At 40.5% G+C, this 19,486-nt stretch overlaps 1 protein-coding gene across 1 annotated transcript in view; it reads left to right on the plus strand.

Moving 5' to 3' along the window:
- iws1 (interacts with SUPT6H, CTD assembly factor 1) overlaps positions 1–17,828 on the plus strand; it is a 62,925-nt gene extending 45,097 nt beyond the window's left edge. The window contains exons 9-15 of the mRNA XM_073040782.1: positions 1,459–1,541; positions 3,264–3,393; positions 4,242–4,359; positions 4,992–5,103; positions 14,666–14,722; positions 14,968–15,079; positions 17,049–17,828. Of these exons, the coding sequence (XP_072896883.1) occupies positions 1,459–1,541; positions 3,264–3,393; positions 4,242–4,359; positions 4,992–5,103; positions 14,666–14,722; positions 14,968–15,079; positions 17,049–17,174 (738 nt within the window). The 3' untranslated portion in view covers positions 17,175–17,828. The remainder of the gene's footprint in view (positions 1–1,458; positions 1,542–3,263; positions 3,394–4,241; positions 4,360–4,991; positions 5,104–14,665; positions 14,723–14,967; positions 15,080–17,048) is intronic.
- The last annotated feature ends 1,658 nt before the right edge of the window (positions 17,829–19,486 follow it).

The raw sequence follows: 19,486 nt of genomic DNA on the forward strand, positions 1-19,486 counted from the left end.
ATCTTGCATCGGCAAGATCTCTCCCAGGAAGAAATTTTGCAGCAGGCAGGAGTTTCAATTTGTGCTATCCAAGCTGTTCTGAAGCAGCACAAAGAAATGGGAAACGTGAAACACAGAAGTCGACCACAGAAACTTTGTGCAATAGATGAGAGGTGCATCAAAATGATGTCCCTTCTAAATCGGGAACTCAGCATTACTTGCAAGTCTGAACTCGCAGAAACCACTGGAAACCAAGTACACCCCTCTACAGTCTGGAGAAGCTGTCAAACGTGGTCTTCATGGGAGAGTTGCTGCCAAAAAGCCATTTCTCCAAACTGGATACAAATGCAGAGATTCACCTACAGACAAAAACTCGAAGACCGGGATGTTGAACAATAGCAGCAAATGCTCTGGACTGATGAGTCAAAATTTGAAATTTTTGTCTCAAACAGGAGGCAGTTTGTCCGTAGAAGAGCTGGAGAGTGCTACATGGATGAGTGTCTGCCAACAGTGAGGGACTGCAGAGGCTCCCTGCAGGTTTGGGTCTGCATTTCTGCACATGGAGTTGGTGATCTGGTCAGAATTAATGGAATCCTCAATGGTGACAATATACAAGCACATTGTCATTCATTGAGCTGTGCCGATCAGTCCCAACTTCATTCTGCAGCAGGACAATGACCTCAAATGTCAATGTCATAAAGAACTACTTTCTGCAAAAAGAGCAAGGTGTTCTGCAACAGATGGTGTGGCCTCCACAGAGCCCTGATCTCAACATCATTGAGGCTGTCCAGGGCTTTCCGCAGAGACAGAAGCAAGTGAGACGGCCAAAGTCTGCAGAAGAACTGTGGTAGCTCTCCAAGATGCTTGGAACAACTTATCAGCAGATTTTCTTATAATACTGCACAACAGCGTACCAAAGATAATTGATGCAGTTTTAAAGACAAAGGGTGGTCACACCAAATTTTGTTTTGGGTTTAACTGTCTACTGCTCTTTATAGTAATTACTTGGTTATTTAGAAACTTTTGATTTCATTATTTTTGAAATAATCTTTGCTTTACAGAATTTTTTTAATATGCGCCCAAGACCTTTTTTTCAGTTCTGTATATAAAATTATGAAAGGGATAGATGGAGCAGATAATTTTTTTAAAAACATTTTTTCCCAGGTTTAGTGCCTAATACAAGAGGACACGGTTTATAGTAAGAGGTAGGAGATAGAGAGGGGCCTGTGGGAGAACTTTATCACATAGAGCAGGCTTTGATTCTGGATTGTATTTCCATGTGATGGAGGCCAGCACTCAAGACAAGTACTTAAATCACCAAGACAGAATTAATATCACTAGGTATAATGGGCTGCATTGCCCTCATAGGCCAAAAGACATGTTTCAGTACTGTAAAACCCAGTAACGTGCTTGCTGTTACACACATCCAATCACTGATATCTTTCTAAGCCCAGCTATGTTCCCTTTTATTTTTGGCAGGAAGATAGACAACTCAATGGCCAAAAGAAGCCAGCTTTGAAGAAACTGACCCTACTGCCCACAGTTGTAATGCATTTGAAAAAGTAAGTAGTGATTCACCCCTGTTTATCTTTCTAATTCCAGTGCTGAGTTTCTTGTGTTGGTTCCCATTACTGGTGCATCCACTGGTATGAGTGCCAAACTGTACAGATAGTATGAATGCAGTCTGATATCTTGCATGTATGCATAATCCACAGATGCTCAGTGATCTTGTTGTCGTGAGAACAAAGTCACTGGAGAGACTAGGTTGGTAGATATGAAAACTAGTTGATACACACAAATAAGCTGACAGGCTTTTAGAGTCATGAGAGAAAGAGAGAGACCCTTTTGGAGCAGCAAGTCTGCTTCACCTAACACTACAGGACATTTTATATGCTGAAGATCAAAGGACAATTCCACATTTATAATGCTTCCTTTGAACTATACACCACCCTCACACCTTCCTCTTCATACCCACACTGAAGACATCCAAATACACACCTTTGCATCTCCCTCTTCACATCCACACTACAGACATCCAAATATTGAATTTAAATCAGCATTGTCTAGTCTTCCAATTAACTGTGGTTTACAGTTCTTGGGAACCAATTATTCAGAACTGCATTTCAGTTTTAATCTACAGTTCATATTCAGATCTAAAGACTAGGGGCCAAAATAAATTGCTGAAGTTATTTGCTATATGTTCTAACCCCACAAAAGTTCTAACAATCTCGCCTATCTAAAGTGATAGCTCAGTTGAATGGTCAGAGTAAAACCAAACAACACCAGGGTTGAACTTGAGGATAGTGTTGATATTTTCAGGAAAAACAGATAAAGAGCATTTTGAGGTGAAATGCTTCTCACAGGTGAATTGTATTCTACAAGTTCTTAATGTTTGGGCAATCCATGGCATTGAAAGAACTATTATGTAATCAATGCCATGGGTTGCCATCAATTGGAATTAGTTTTCTGAATAGAATTTTTTGTTATATCTGTTAAGTTTAATTTGTTAGAGATAAGTTTACCAAAGCCACATATCCCCTTTTAGAAACTGTAGAAGTTTATGTGTCTAACATGCTCATATTTTCTGGAAGCTGCAGAATCCTGAATCCATCAGTACTTAGCCAAACTAATTTATATTTTGACATGAAGAAAATGTTATAAAAAGCTTTTAAGAAGCATCTTTTAAATGTTGCTTGTACATTGTGAAAGAGAACAATTGATCATGTGTTAACTGTAAAATACAGTTCATTCAGCAGGAAACAAAGCTCTTCAGCTACCACATCCATACTGATAATCAGACACCTCATTCCTCTAATGCCATTTTCCCTCTTGCACCACTACCAATTCCTCCTCCTTCTCCCCCATTAATTTACCTGCCACCCAGTTTTAACAGGGGAACTTTAGAGTAGCCAGTTAACCTAGCAACCAGACTATATTTGGCATGTTGGAGAAGAGACAAGTGTATAGAAAGCTCACTTGGTCATAGGATGAATATGTAAACTACACACAGCCAACACCCAAGGTCATGATGGAGCTTGGGTCACATAGAATTTCATGATATTATGCATTCTGTTATAATCCCGTAGGATACAGAAAATACTAATAAAAGACGAGTATTACTGGAGCTAAGTTATGCGGAATAAGGGGTTACTGAAACAGCAGAAGGTTTAAAAGATTGTTAGAAGTTCTCAGCCTAGAAGAGCTAAGTAAATATTTGACAATAATCGTGACTAACAGGTAATGTTTCTTTTTGCTGATGCCGACTGTCCTATTAATTCTTGCAGGCAAGATTTGAAGGACACTTTTATTGATAGTGGGGTGATGTCTGCTATAAAGGAATGGCTCACACCCTTGCCAGACAAGAGTTTGCCCCATCTCAAGATCCGTGAGGAGTTGTTAAAGATACTACAGGAGGTAAGCAGGCATGCCTAGCCCTAAGATAGCATAGGGTTGTAGCAGCTTGTTTTAACATCTGTATTTCAACAGCTTTTTTTTCTCCACATAGGGAGGGTTTTCATCCCTTGCTCTTCCAAACCTGTAGTTGTAGGAGTCTTATCAAGATAGTATTCAGCACATATTGTATTCTTTCAATACCCTGCTCATTTATATTTTTGCTTTAATTACCAAAACTTTCAAGAAAAAGTATGTCTGGTATCTGATAAGTTTAAATTGTATTTAAGGAAATCCATTAACCCTCCTTAAGATGCATTTATATTCAGTTACACCTATTTTACTTTGGTCTTACTGGGCTGGCAGATGAATGGACATATAGTTGAGCTACCATACAGAACAAGAGTTGGTACTTACAGGGCAAGAAGTAAAGGATGGCCTGAAAGTGCCTGTGCACTTTGTTCAAGCATTAACAAAAACCATCAGGTAAACGATGTCTTCACTGCTTTCTTCGGAGATCAGTACTGTGACGTTATTGTGTCAGTTGCATCTCTGTGTTCTTGTAAAAATGAAAAGATGGATTCATGAAAATTTTCTCTCTTCCATTCCTGCCCACAAGCAGTGAAACACACAGGGTTGTAGGTTCACGTGTGCTGTATGTCTCAGTACCTCAGACTGTTGTTAAGAAAATAATCACAGCCTTGTCAATCTTTCCTGATCACTTCCTCAATATTGTCATGGATCACCCTTGTATCTTTTCTAGGGTTGTGGTAACCAGAACTGAATACAGTACTCTGTGGTTTAATTCAACGGAGTTCTCTCTTTAACTTGCCTTAGTGTCTTTGTAAGTAACTGACTGTTTTTATGTACAGTTGCCCAGTGTGAGTCAGGAGACTCTGAAGCATAGTGGGATCGGACGTTGTGTGATGTACTTATATAAACATCCCAAGGAAAATAGAAGCAACAAAGAACTTGCTGGAAAGCTCATCAGTATGTTTGCCTTAATTCTTACTTTGTTTTCTTTTTTTTTGTTGTTGTTTACGACATTTATTGGGATATATTACATGAGTTAGTCATCTTCCTGTGCTGTTCTTAAAGATGAGTCTGAATAGTTATTCATATTGCATCAGTGTGATCCTTGTTCTGGTTCCTCCATTTTGTTGTGCCGAGATCAGAGAGATCTATTTGTGTAATCCAGGAAGGCCTATTTGAAGACATCGACTCTGCTTGTATATAAATGAATGATAGAATTGCATCTTGGCTCTGTTGGGATTGAATAGTCAGTGAAAATCTTTGTATAGTTTAATGTATTTGACAGTGTTGAACCCTGTATGTTAGTTACAAAGGGTATTTTCAACCCACACTGAAAATGTCTGTAGTTTTTGTTAAGGTGTTTCCACTGCTGCTCAATTCCCATGCTCATCCTCTCATGTAATTGGTCCAAGTATCTGCCTTTTGAGTTGCCAGTATTGGCAGGTTGAATTAACACTAAATCATGAAGTGTTCTTACTCTGTGTCACTGCTTTTTTCCAACGAGCATCACTTTGAGGATCACTGAAAACTGAGCAAAGAGCTTTTACTTTCTGGCAATCTAATTGTATAGTTGTTCACTTTTCTACCAGATGAGTGGTCAAGACCTATTTTTGGCCTGACATCAAATTATAAAGGGATGACGCGGGAGGAACGAGAGCAGAGAGACATTGACCAGATGCCAATGCGACGCCGTCTGAGCAGGTACTTGACCATGAATTATAGTTTTGATATGTATTACTAGAGCATACACTATAAATCTGTCCTTTAGCTTCCTTGTGAAGAACTGACAAATGTATATTTTCTTCGGAACTCACTCCAGAAAGTGTTTAATTAATCAAATGTGACTGGTGTAAAATACCATTGTTACACTGGAAAAATGAATTACAGTTGTTGGGGTTGACAGGAAAAAAGAATTAGTCAATATGTGAACAGTATTATCTGCAGAACTAACATGTGAACTCTCCAAGATTTACCCTTACACAAGTGTATGTATGTAACAGAATTGGTGAATTCAGCAGGTTTAAACAGGATGGCCTTTATCTGAAATAGAAATGATAGCTGATCTAGACTAACGTGTGTTTTCAGAAACAATTTGTTTTGCAAGTGTTACTTGGTCTCAAGTTTAATCAGTGACTAGTTGATGTACCTTTAAAATAATGAATGCATTACATAAGTGTGTCACTTCCACTTATTTCTATGCTCTAGTGTAGTGGTCACCAACCTGTCGATCGTGATCGACTGGTCGATCTTTGAATTTCCCAGTTGATCCCGAAAAAAAAAAAAAGAAAAGTAAATACACAAATGCTGTTGAGAGATTGTTTCCGGATTGCAGGGTTTTAGTTCCGTTCTTTCTGCCCAGTGCGCATGCGTGTAGTTCCCCCGCACTACACAGTGTAATTCAGTGGTCCCCAACCACCGGGTTGCGAGGAAATGATATGAGTCAGCTGCACCTTTCCTCATTCCCTGTCACGGCCACTGTTGAACTTGAACCCACGTGAGGTCATCAGTCGCCGAAACGCAGTGACACCCTCGCGCCAGGGGTCACCGGTTGGCCTCGGGCGGCCAGCGGGAAGTGCCGTTGCTACTGGGCTGGAGCGCTGCCTCTGAACCTGTTTACCACACCAACTGTTCGTGAGGAACCCGGTGCTAAAATATTTGCAGACAACCTAATTCAGGCACAGCATTTCGTAGGTAGCAGAGCAACTACCGTGCTGCGATCTACTGAAACAAACTTTTGTCGGCCGATAGATCAAACAAGAGGGGTGGGCAGGCACTCTGTCGCACTCCCCGCTCAGTTGGCTGCTCGCTCCGGACTGTGACTGCCACGGCCCCGGTGCGGGGACCTCCAGCCCTGACCTTGTCCTCTCACCCCACCCACGACCAGCCACACCTGTCAAAGGCAGCGGGCAGGCAGGAGGCTGAGTTCAGGCCCAGAGGCTGTCTAATGAGGCAATGTCTCAAAACTGCTTCGGTACCCTGAGTCCAAGCACCCTGCATTTAAAGACAAACCCGCTGAGTTTTTTCAGCGGAAAAAAATGTGAGAAAGCTGGACAGAAGCCGAGAGCCGCGAAAGCTAAATTGTAGAATACACTGGACATAAGGAACCTGCTTTGAGTATCGCTGTATTCCCATTGTGTTTAACACCCCTCCCCGGGTCAGCCGGTCTGCAAGAATATTGTCAATATTAAACCGGTCCACGGTGCAAAAAAAGGGTGGGTACCCCCGGTGTTTATACATTATTTCCACTTCCGGGGTGTGGGGTTTTACTTCCGGTCTATTCTGCCCCTGTGCGCATGTGTGTAACTAATTGATGTGGGGTCAATCTTGCCTTTTACTAAAGCCAAGGTAGGGGATCTTGGGCTTAAAAAGGTTGGTGACCACTACTCTAGTGTATCAATCACAGCAGGAGCATGTGAGTATAGTATGCAATGTGATATTTTGTCCAGTGTGCTTGGTGTAATGGGGTCCATGAAGGTTTAATTTTCCAGGCTAGATTGATTAAGATAGCAATATTCAGGGATTCCTGTGGATTCACAGACTGAGCTGGAAGCAACATGTAATAGTGTTTAGACTGATGTAGCTGGGGTTCCAGTGTAGTTAATTGTAATAAATTTTGATTTGTTATATATTAAGCTTCTCTGATGTTTGGGATCCACATAAAAATAGGAACTGCTGACATAATGGAGTAAAATTATCCTCAGGAATGTTTCATCAAAAAACTTTTCTGCTCTTACCTTCCCATCTGCTGTGTAGCAACTTCACTCGGTAACATGCTATTGTCATGTTCATCAAACTTTCAAGATGACAAATGTCATAAAAACAGCATTATATCTGAAACCATCGTGTGTGGTAGAGAAAAGTGCTCTGCTTGGGTCTCCCAATCCCAACAAAGACACTGTGCCTTTTTTATCCTTCACAAACTCCTCTATGTCAGCAATCCTATTAGCATGAGGAAACTGAACATCTTTTAAAGAAGGAAGGAAGATTTACCTGCTATATGTAATTCAGTATTTCCTGGTAAACACTTGAGAAAAGTTCTGCTACAGGAGAATGTAACACTTTGCCAGATTTCACCTTGGAAGGTAAAGATCACTACTTGGGTTTTATTTTCAATTAAAATGTTGGTGTCTGGGTGGTTCGTTTTGATATCTTTTTTCATTTCTTTATACTTGCAAAACATTTTATTTATTTAAATGTCCACTGTTGGGCCAAAGCACTTTCACAACATTTTAAAGGAAGTTTGCTGCACAAGGTACTGGTAATTGGTGAGCACATGGTACTTTTCTATATCACTAGGAAGTGTGTGAGCATCTGTGTTGCCAGTAATCATGAGGGCGTATGCTTTTAAGAAGCAGATTACTTCGAATTGTATTCTGGGAAAGACTACCAATAAAGTTCTTAAAATAGTAAGACCAGCTTGCTAGATGAACGGAACAGAATGGCCCTTCACAAAGAATCCATGATGGACACACATCACTCCCCACTCTGTTATATCACTAAGCACATCCATATTGATTCTTGCTCTCTTTCCATCACCTGACTATCTATTTCAGGTTAGTCTTTCGCCACGCTGCTTTGCATTATTTTTATTGCTCTGTGAATATCCAGTTAACAGAGTTTCCTTGACGTTTGCAGTTGGCTTTTACTCCATTGTGACTGCTCACCCTGTCCCCTAAACGTCGCTTCATTCATTTCATTTATTAAGAGATTCTAGGTATGAAGACAGTGAGGAAAACGAAGCTGATGCCTTCTCCAATGATCAAGAACACTACCCCAGGTTTCAGTTTTAGTTATTTTATTACACTTTATTCTTGTCATTCTAAAATTTTACACATTTACTGTCATTTAAAAATTGATTATTCAAGGTTTCCCAAGTCATTGATTAAAATCTATTTGAACTATTCTGAACAACTCAGGTTCCCCTGTTTACTTCCTGTAGTTGAATTCTTGGGGAAAGCTTTGAATATTAATGGTTTATCCCCATTATCTGTAACTGAGATTTTCACTGTTTCTGAGTACATGTGGTCATAATATATCACTCAATTTAATTACTATAAAACTATATGAAAACAGTCTTTGATGGTTTTAATAATTTTGTTTTGCTGTCCCTTAATTCAACATTGTATAATAAGATGCCACTTTACTGGTTTGGGAAACCATGTTTTATTTATAAAAAGAACCATTCTTATAATCTCTATAATGATAAAACTTATTTTACTGTTTAATTTCATTAAGTGGTTTTAAATGAAAAATTAGTGTAGTTCAGTCTACCAAGTCAGTTAAATATGGGAATAGAACAGGACACTTGTGTCATTCACCGCTTTATCAAGATTCAAAGAACGTTTATGTACGCAGTACACAACCCTGAGATTTGTCTTCCCCAAAGACAGCCACGAAACAGAAAACCATGGAACTACAGTTCCAAAGAAAAGCATCAACCCCACCCACCCCCCACATGCAAAAAGTACAAATCATGCACACGGCAACAAAAAAGTGATCAACAAACACAGAAAATAAAACACTAAATTGAAAGAGGCCAGGCATATGTTCAGTTCATCCCGCTTCATTATCTGCAGGTCACCTGATCAAAATTGTTCAAATTAGCAACAAAAAGAGGAGCGAACTGAAACACATCATAATGTGAACTACAGAGTCCAATCCACAAACTTTGCCTAAGACCCAGGACTCCAACACCACCATCTGACAGTACTGAGGGAAAGAGAGAGACCATTCGAACACAAGCGGCTTCCTCTCGGAGCAGCAAGCAAGAAGCTGGTAGATGGCACTGAACACCCGCTCACCTTGAAGATTTCAATCTAATCGACAAGAAATTGGGTCAATCATGGACACACTTCACTCGAAGCTTCACAGGACCCTCTTAGAGATAGCAAAGTCCAAGATCGCTCAATCAGCCCAAAAACACGCCACCAGAATGTGGAGCACAGATATTTCAGTACCTTGTAAATTTGCTTTGCTTTAGCGGGAGATTGTCTCCTGTCTTGTTCTAAGTAATTTTCTCTTTCCTTCACATTCACCATCAGGGGCAGACATTCAGTGGAAGATTGTATGAACTTTAGACTAAATAATAGAGAAGTTTGTATTTTTTGCCTAGAACTGATAAATCTGATCAGTCCTGACGAAGGGTCTCGGCCCGAAACGTCGACAGCACTTCTTCCTATAGATGCTGCCTGGCCTGCTGCGTTCCACCAGCATTTTGTGTGTGTTGTGTGCACTTCAGCTGTCTTTGAATTTTATTTCATGACTGCTTGATGCAGTAAGTAATACCAGCATTTATTCCTTGTGGAAAAGCTTGGATGAGTTTTGTTTCACAAGAATTAAAAAAGCTATGTACTGCTGATTTTTTTTTTTCTGAACTTTAGACTAAATAATAGAGAAGTTTGTATTTCTTGCCTAGAACTGATCAGATAAATCTGATCAATCATTCATATCAGTTGTCAGCAATTTTGTTGTAAAACAGAGGGTCTTTGCTTTCAGGTACATAGTTCACTGAAAGTGGAGGCGCAGGTAGAGAGGGTGGTAAAGACTTGGCATTAGTATAGGCACCAGGCATAAGTTGTGAGGTTACAGTATGGTTGTACAAAATGTTGGTGAGGCCTCAAGAGTATTGTGTTCAGTTTTCGTGACCTAACTATAGGAAAGATGTCATTAAACTGGAAAGAGTGCAGAAAAGATTTACAAGGATGTAGCTAGGTCTTAAGATCTTTGTTAGAGGTTTGATGGGCTAGGCGCTTTTCCTTGGAGTATAGTGATCTTATAGAGGTGTGTATAATCATGAGGGGCCTAAATAGGGTTCAGAACTTAAGGGCAACTTTTACACAGAGGGTGGTATAATGTAGAATGAGCTGCCAGGAAGGTTGTCCAGGCAAGTACAAAAACAAGTTTTAAGTAACAATTGGACTGGTACATGAAAAGGCAAGGTTTAGAAGGCTATTGGCTTAATGGGAGTAGCATGGATGGGTATCTTGGTTGGTATGTACCAGTTAGGCCAAAAGGACTCTTTCTGTGCTATGAGACTCCATAAAACATGGGGGCAGAATTAGACCATTCAGCCCATCAAGTCTGCTCTGCCATTCCATCATGGCTGATCCTGGATCCCACTGAACCCCTTACACCATCCTTCTCACCATATACTTTGATGCCCTGACCGATCAGGAAACGGTCAACCTGCGCCTTAAATACACAAATGGACTTGGCCACCACCGCAGTCTGTGGCAAAGCATTCCACAGATTTACTACTCTCTGGTTAAAAAAATTCCTCCTTACCTCTGTTCTAAAGGGTCACCCCTCAATTTTGAGGCTATGTCCTCTAGTTCCAGATGGCCCGTGTAGGAAACATCCTTTCCAAATCCACCCTATCTAGTCCTTTCAACATTCAGTAGGTTTCAATGAGATCCCCTAGCATTCTACTAAATTCTACTGAGCCCAAAGCTACCAAACGCTCCTCATATGTTAACTCCTTCATTTCCAGACTCATCCTTATGAACCTCCTCTGGGCTCTCTCCAATGAGAGATGGAGTTCAAAACTGTTGACAATATTCTTGTGTGGCCTGACTAATGTCAGATAAAGGCTCAGCATTATCTCCTTGCTTTTATATTCTATTCTCCTTGAAATAAATGCCAACATTGCATTTGCCGCCTTTAGCACAGACTCGACCTGTAAATTAACCATCTAGGAACCTTGTAAAGGACTCCTAAGTTCCTCTGCACTCTGATGTTTGAACCTTCTCATTTAGATAATAGTCCGCACTAATGTTCTTTTTACCAAAAGGCATAGTCATACATTTCCCAACACTGTATTCCATCTACCACTTTTTTGCCCATTCTTGCAATTTGTCTAAGTTCCACTGTAATCACATTGCTTCCTCAGCACTACCTACCCCTCCACCTATCTTCGTATCATCCACGAACTTTGCCACAAAGCCATCAATTCCATTGACAAACAATTCCAAAACATTGACAAACAATGTGAAAAGTAGCAGTCCCAATACTGACCCCTGAGGAACACCACTAGTCACCGGCAACCAACCAGAAAAGGCCCCTTTTATTCCTACTAATCAAGTGATTCTTGAAAGATCATGACCAGTGCATTTGTTATCTCTTCAGCAACCTTTCTCATCTGGGATGTAGTTCATCTGGCCCAGGTGTCTTATCTACTTCAAGACCTTTGAGTTTGCCTAGCACTTTTTCCTTTGCAATGGCACTCACTCCTGCACCCTGACACTCACAGACCACTGGCACACTGCTAGTGTCTTCCACTGTGAAGACAGATGCAAAGTGCCCTTTAAGTTTATCCGCCATTTTTTTGTTCCACACCCCCCCCCCCCCCCCCACTACCTCACCAGCATCATTTTTCATTGGTCCAATATCAACTCTCACCTCCCTTTTACTCTTTATATAACTGAAAAAACTTTTGGTATCATGCTTTATATTATTGGCTAGTTTGTCCTCATATTTCTTCTTTTCCCTTCTCATAGCTTTTTTTAGTTGTTTTTTGTTGGATTTCAAAAGCTTCCCAATCATCCAACTTTCCACTCACTTTTGCTACCTTGTATGCCCTTTCCTTGGCCTTTATGCAGTCCCTAACTTCCTTTGTCAGCCATGGTTACCTACCCCCGCCATTTGAAAACTACTTCCTCTGTAGGACATATCTATTATGCGCCTTGTGAACTATTCCCAAAAACTTTAGCCATCTCTGCTCTGCCGTCATCCCCGCCAGTATCCTCCTCCAATCCACCTGGGCAAGCTCCTCTCTCGCGCCACTGTAATTCCCTTTATCTCATTGCGATACTGATACATGTGACTTGTGCTTTTCCCTCTCAAGTTGCAGTATGAAATCAGTCATAGTATGATCATTGCCTCCTAAGGGTTCTTTTACATTAAGCTCCAATCTAAAATGGCCTTTTCCTGAGTAGACTCTAAAAAACCATCTGGTAGGCATTCAACAAGTTGCCTGTCTTGCGATCTGACACTACCCTGACTTTTCCAATGCCCTTGCATATTGAAGTCCCCCATTACAATTGTGTCATTACCCTTATTACATGTTTTTCCCAGTTCCCTTTGTGATCTCAATCCCACATCTTGGTTACTACTTAGAGGCCTATGGATGATTCCCATTATGTTTGTTTTTACTCTTGCAGTTTCTTACTGCAACCACGAAGATTCAGCATTCTCTGATCCTTTGTCTCCTCTTTCTAAAGATATAATTCTATTTCTTACTAACAAAGCCACACCACTGCCTATGCCTTCCTGCCTGTCCTTTCGATAACAAAGTATATCCTTTGATGTTAAGCTCCCAACTATGGCCTTCTTTCAGGCACAACTCAGTGATGTCCACAATGTCATACCAACCGATCTCTAATTGCACCACGAGTTCCTCCACCTTATTACGAATGCTATGCGTATTTAAATACAGCACCTACAGTCCTGCATTCTTCATCATTTTGAATGTTACCTTTGTGGTACAATTTAACTCTTGGCTTTGTCTGTATTTGTACACAATCATTTGGCTTGTCCTTCTTTACGTTCATGTTACACCCATCATCTACTTGTAAACCTGCTGGCTCATCCTCAGCTCTATCATCCTGGTTTCCATCCCCCTACATATTAGTTTAAACCACTCCTAACAGCTCTAGTAAATCTGTCTGCAAGAATATTGGTCCCCCTTAGATTCAAGTGCAACCTGTCCCTTTTGTTCCTTGTCCCACTTGCCCCAGAAGAAATCCCAATTATCAAGAAAGCTGAATTCCTGCTGCCTGCTCCAATTCTTCAGCCACACCTCATTCTGTTCCTCTCCTCACTGTCACATGGCACAGGCAGCAATCCTGAGATCACTATCCTTGAGGTCCTGTTTCTCAGCTTCCTTCCTAACTCACTATATTCTTTTTTCAGTACCTCCTCCCTTTTTCTTCCTATGTTGTTGTACCACCACTTCTGGCTGCCCATCCTCCCTTTTCAGGATATTGTGGAGGCATCCAGAAGCATCTCGGATCCTGGCCTCCGTGTTTCCTTTTAGCATCCACAGAGTTGCCTATCTGTTGCTCTTGACTATATCTCCATTTCCCTAATGTGGTCTTTAAGGAGCTGCATCTTGATAACCTGGTGCAGATGTGGCCATCGGGGAGGCTGGGAGTCTCCTGGAAATCAAACATCTGATACCCAGAACAGAACACTAATTCTGTAGAGAGGCCCCCTACTCTTTCAAGAGTTGAATAAGACTCCATGACTCTGTCACCTGCTCTGTGAATGTAGCCTGTGCTAAAAGCAATTGTATTGTCTAGCCTTTAATTTACATTGCTTAACAGTCATGGCAGCTGTGATCCATTTTGTGGCTAAAATTTAAATATATTTGGATCTAAAGTTAGAAGGCCCTTAGTGCAAGACTGATATGTCAACGTGGTGTAGATGAAATCAAAATGGTATAGGTGAATCCACTTGTAAAGGCATTTATCCAGAGGTTTAGTTGTTTCTCTGGTATATTGGCTGGCTTGTTCTTTCAACAAGCATTGCCATGATAATTTTAATCTGCTTTGTATTAATTAGTAACTGCAATTGCTTAATAACAAAATGACAAATTGATCTGAAGCCCTTGGCAACATCCTGTGAATGCAAAAGCATCATTAGAATGGACGTTTGTTATTTAAATGTTCCTCATTCTCATTACGTTAGTTTCCCAATTAGCCAGAATCTCATATGGAGGTTAAACTATGTTTGTATTTTTAATCTAGGAGAAAGAAGTGTGTTTTGCAAAGGCAATGAAAGATATCAAAAACATCAAGTAGGACTTTGTATGTGCAGATAAACAAATCACTGTAAGAGGAAATGTAATGCTGGGGAAAACTTGTGGGTTTTGGGAATGGGAATGCAAGCATCTATTTTACTAGCATCAATGTTTACCACACACTTTCAACTCTAGTCCCTGGGAAATGTCTGAAAAATATATTATCCTAAATACTGGTTTTGCTGTGGTAAATTCTAGTAGATCATTCAGCTGTTGTAGCAAATCTTGAAATCCATTCCGTAAGAAATCTGACGAAGGGTCTCGGCCCGAAACGTCGACAGTGCTTCTCCTTATAGATGCTGCCTGGCCTGCTGTGTTCCACCTGCATTTTGTGTGTGTTGTTGCCATAAGAAATCTTCCGAGTTACATTGGCTTCCCTGAATGCAGTGCATGTATCTGTGTCCTGCTTGAAATACCTTTGCACGTTGTGAAAGGAATTAATCAACTGTTTTTGTTCCTTCATAGTTCTGGTGGACAGACCCCTCGCAGAGATCTGGAGAAGGTGTTAACAGGAGAGGAAAAGTAAGTGATGGACAGATTGAAGGAGGCTGAAAATTGGACAGAAGCAGATGTTGCAGCTGAAGTAGTTATGTGGGAATCTAGAATTTACAGCTATCAATACCTATCATTCCCTATACTGGTGCTGCTTTTTAAATAACCAAAATTAGGAGAATGAGTGGAGATTAAAAGTATTTTTAAAAATTCAAAAAAACTCTGATCTTTACAGATCCTCGACGTAACCTTTCATTTGCATCTTTCAAATTTAGAGCACTTCGACCTGGTGATCCTGGATTCTGTGCAAGAGCCAGAGTGCCATTACCATCAAACAGGGATTATGTTGTTAGACCAAAGTGGAATGTAGAAATAGAGGCTAGCAGGGTGAGTAAAGAAGGTTGAATCGGTGATATGACTGTCATTTTAAAAAAAGTAAATTTCCAGAGAAAATCTTCCATCGGTGATAGTGTTAATGTGCTACGAACTTGGATCCTATTTTTTAATATCTGAACTGAACCACATGAGTAGGCAGGTTCTCTTTTGCACTTGATATGATTGAAGGTGAGGGGGTAATTGTGGTTTGATTCCTGCTGAAACCTGAAGTCAGGTCGAGAAAGGCTCAGTAGGAAAAGGTAATGTAATCAACTTTTAGTTGCATACTTGTCTCCTGGGATTGGACACAGAATAGGATTCTTTCTTTCACAGAACATCATGGAATATATTTTGTTTTGGTAGTAATGTAACCAATCACAGGCTCAGCGTGTAATTGTAAATGTCAGTGAAAGGTACAGGGTGTTCTGGTGATATGTTACATGTATCTTTGAGTCTTGCAGTTTTGTAATTATTATCGGACGATGCCAAACCTATCTCTGGCAGTTTAGATGTAAAACTTTCATGTAAAAGTTCCCAATGTGTCTATGATATTATTTACTTCAAGCAGGCCATTTCACAAGCTCTGGATAGTCTGGCCTCTGACTGTGCCCCAGGGAACTTGAGACTCCAAGGTTTTCATAATATACCTGCCAAATGGAAGCCCAGTTCCACTAGGATTCTTGAGCCACAGTGGGAGGCCACTGACTGTGAGAGCTCTGGCCTGTCCTGCCTTGCTTTATGATCCCCAAGTGGGATGAAGGGAAATTACATTTTTTTAAATAGTGTATGTCTTGTTTCATTAGTCCAGAATAGAAGACAGTAAGTCAATTTGGGCAATTAAGTGAAAATAGAAGCTGATCCAAGTAGTTTTAAAATTCCCTGCTGATCCCCGATGATTTGACAGAAGTCCTGGTGATGTTTCTCTGCTTTTTTTTTGTATTGGGTTGGGTACAAGGCCACTGTCCACTCCAAATACACAAGGCCAAGAGACAGCAATGCATCATCAGGTTCCCATGTCAGTTAACTATGAAAGCAAGGAAGTTGTATGATCATAATGTGCAAGAGCTGATCATTTGGCTTCCCCAGCATGTTGATAATTTTGTGTGTGCTGAATTTGGTTGATCTTTCTTCAGTGTCATAGGTTGCGATTGCATTGTCAGCTAAATCAGGTTGGACAATCTGGCTTCTGGTCTTCGGTGATGATGGCACAGTTTGATTCTGTGTACTTGAAAGGGCTTTGGTCAATATTGTGGGATCTAGTATGTATATCTTCATTTAAAGCAAAAAGGAACATCTTGGAATTGGATCCTTACTTTCTGGAATTCAAAAGAATGAGGAGAGGACCTCATTGAAACCTGTCAAGTGTTGAAAGGCCTCAGTAGAGTGGATGTGGAGAGGATGGGTGGGGGGGGGGGGGGAATGTGTGGCATCAAAGACCAGAGGACACAGCCTCAGAATAGAGGGACGCCCACTTAGAATAGACATGTGTTGTGAAATCCTTATTCTGATTCTGCGTGGTTGAGTGGAATGAGTGAAGGAAGAATGTCTTTGTCATTTCCTGCCTTGTGGATTATTAAATGATATTGGATCATATGCAGGCTGTACACACAATTTCATTGCATCCTGAAGGTATTCTTATTAGGTGAGTTGTTTTCTCTTATTCATAAATCTACTTTTATGCACTGCTTGATGGTTAAAATAACGAAAATCACCAGTCAGAATGCTGTCCGTTTCAACATTCTAATCAAAATATTAGGTTATTCTAAGAACACAGTGAAGCCTCGTTCTAAGATATTTCCTTCAGCTCAGAATCAAATACTAAAACATTTTAATGAAGACTCTCAATTGCAATTCTGCAAACTTTTCAGGTTGTTTAAAGTTAAAAGAAGAAAATTTGAGGGCTTATCAGTATATGCAGGGAAGTACTGTACTTGTGCAAAGTGAACTGATGTGTATCAATCTTCTGCCTCGTCCCTCACAGGGAGCTGTAAAGAAAACATTGAATCGTCTTGACAAGCAAATGCGCCGTTTTCAAGACATCAAGAAAATGACCAAGTCATCTCGGGCAGTAAAGATCAGCATTGAAGGCAATCGCATGCCTCTGTAATGCATATTTATTAGTCACTTGGAGCTGGGTAACATTTGTGCAACAGCTTACAAACACAATTGTGCGCTCCTACCATCCAGCCCAATGGAATCAACATACCTCCTCTGCTCTCTTCTGTTTTCAAGCATTCTTTTCAAGAGTTTTTTTTTAAAGTCTTGAAATGGTGAACTAAAATTATGTCATATCTGAGCCCCAGATATCCAATCAACATTTCTGACTACAGCATATTTGATGAACCCAGTCTGCAGATTGAATGAATGAGTTTACATCACTGAAGACTGCATGTATAGAGGTTGATCAAACTTCTTTTACAAAAGTACATCGGTGCCCAGTCGAGGAGGAACACAGCTGCCTGGCATTAAGCCAAATTGTCCAATTAAGTTGAAAACAGGGGTAAAAAGGACTTAATTAAATATAGACATGCGCTGTGTTTGAATTTATGGCTTGAATCATGTGCTGTCTCTGCAAGATCAGTGCAATCTCGCATCGTTCTGGTCTTTTAAATCTTTCAGTAAGCTCTGGGTAGGTCTGTAAGTGGATATCTATGTTAAAGGTTGGGCTAATCGTCTTGTTCAAACATAGATTGTGATGAAATATGTAATTGTAGACACAAGTTGTATTTTTTAAACAAATAAACCCCTCTTTGTAAAGGTTTTCACTTCTCAGTAGTTGGTGGCTATTTACAGATATTGGTCCTCTTGTAACCTTGCTCGTTTGGTAGTTGGAAATGACCTAATCAGAAAGTTATCTTAAGAAAATAATCTCATGCAATTCATTATTTGGGGGGGGGGGGGTGGGGAGGAGCTGAGAACAACTGTTAACTAATTTTCATTATTTTCTAGCATCACTCAAAGAATGCTTTCTTTTATAGTATGCTGCAAACTGGGTAAGGAATAATTATGAGAAATTCTACAAAAGAAAGATGAGTAGTGCTTAATTTAAAAATAAAAATCAAATTAGAAGAAAAATTAGAAATCACTATTAGGGAAGTGGGTAAGAGACAGTGTAAGGTTTCAAACTTCTGGTAGAAACCATTTTAGTGGGAACAAATGACACAGTGTCACAGGTAATTCATAATTGATTCAAAGGACTAATTCAAACTCTTAAAGGTAGACCATCAGTGTAATTTGTAGCAAGTGTCTTGGCTTAGCAGGTTTATTCAAAGAGATGCAAGCTTTTATACATATTTCAGAAAACTAATGACAGTAACTAGCTTATTTTTAAACCCTGCGAATAATGTTTTTACATGGGGAAAGCCCATTTGCTAGATGCCCTGGGTGAAGGAAGTTACTACTGTTCCATGCCTCAAGGTCCCAGCTTAGAGTGAAAGGACAATAGACAATAGGTGCAGAAGTTGACCATTCGGCCCTTCGAGCCTGCACCGCCATTTTGAGGTCATGGCTGATCAATTACTATTGATACCCGGTTCCTGCCTTGTCCCCATATCCCTTGATTTCCCTATCCATAAGATACCTATCTAGCTCCTTCTTGAAAGCATCCAGAGAATTGGCCTCCACTACTTTCCGAGGCAGTGCATTCCAGACCCCCACAACTCTCTGGGAGAAGAAGTTTTTCCTTAACTCTGTCCTAAATGACCTACCCCTTATTCTCAAACCATGCCCTCTGGTACTGGACTCTCCCAGCATCTGGAACATATTTCCTGCCTCTATCTTGTCCAATCCCTTAATAATCTTATATGTTTCAATCAGATCCCCTCTCAATCTCCTTAATTCCAGCGTGTACAAGCCCAGTCTCTCTAACCTCTCTGCGTAAGACAGTCCAGACATCCCAGGAATTAACCTCGTGAATCTACGCTGCACTTCCTCTACAGCCAGGATGTCCTTCCTTAACCCTGGAGACCAAAACTGTACACAATACTCCAGCTGTGGTCTCATCAGGGCTCTGTACAAATGCAAGAGGATTTCCTTGCTCTTGTACTCAATTCCCTTTGTAATAAAGGCCAACATTCCATTAGCCTTCTTCACTGCCTGCTGCACTTGCTCATTCACCTTCAGTGACTGATGAACAAGGACTCCGACATCTCTTTGTATTTCTCCCTTACCCAACTCTACACCGTTCAGATAATAATCTGCCTTCCTGTTCTTACTCCCAAAGTGGATAACCTCACACTTATTCACATTAAACGCCATCTGCCAAGTATCTGCCCACTCACCCAGCCTATCGAAGTCACCCTGAATTCTCCTAACATCCTCATCACATGTCACACTGCCACCCAGCTTAGTATCATCAGCAAATTTGCTGATGTTATTTTCTATGCCTTCATCCAAATCGTTAACGTAAATGGTAAACAG

Source organism: Hemitrygon akajei, chromosome 3 (assembly GCF_048418815.1).
Source record: "Hemitrygon akajei chromosome 3, sHemAka1.3, whole genome shotgun sequence".
Lineage (NCBI taxonomy): Eukaryota > Metazoa > Chordata > Chondrichthyes > Myliobatiformes > Dasyatidae > Hemitrygon > Hemitrygon akajei.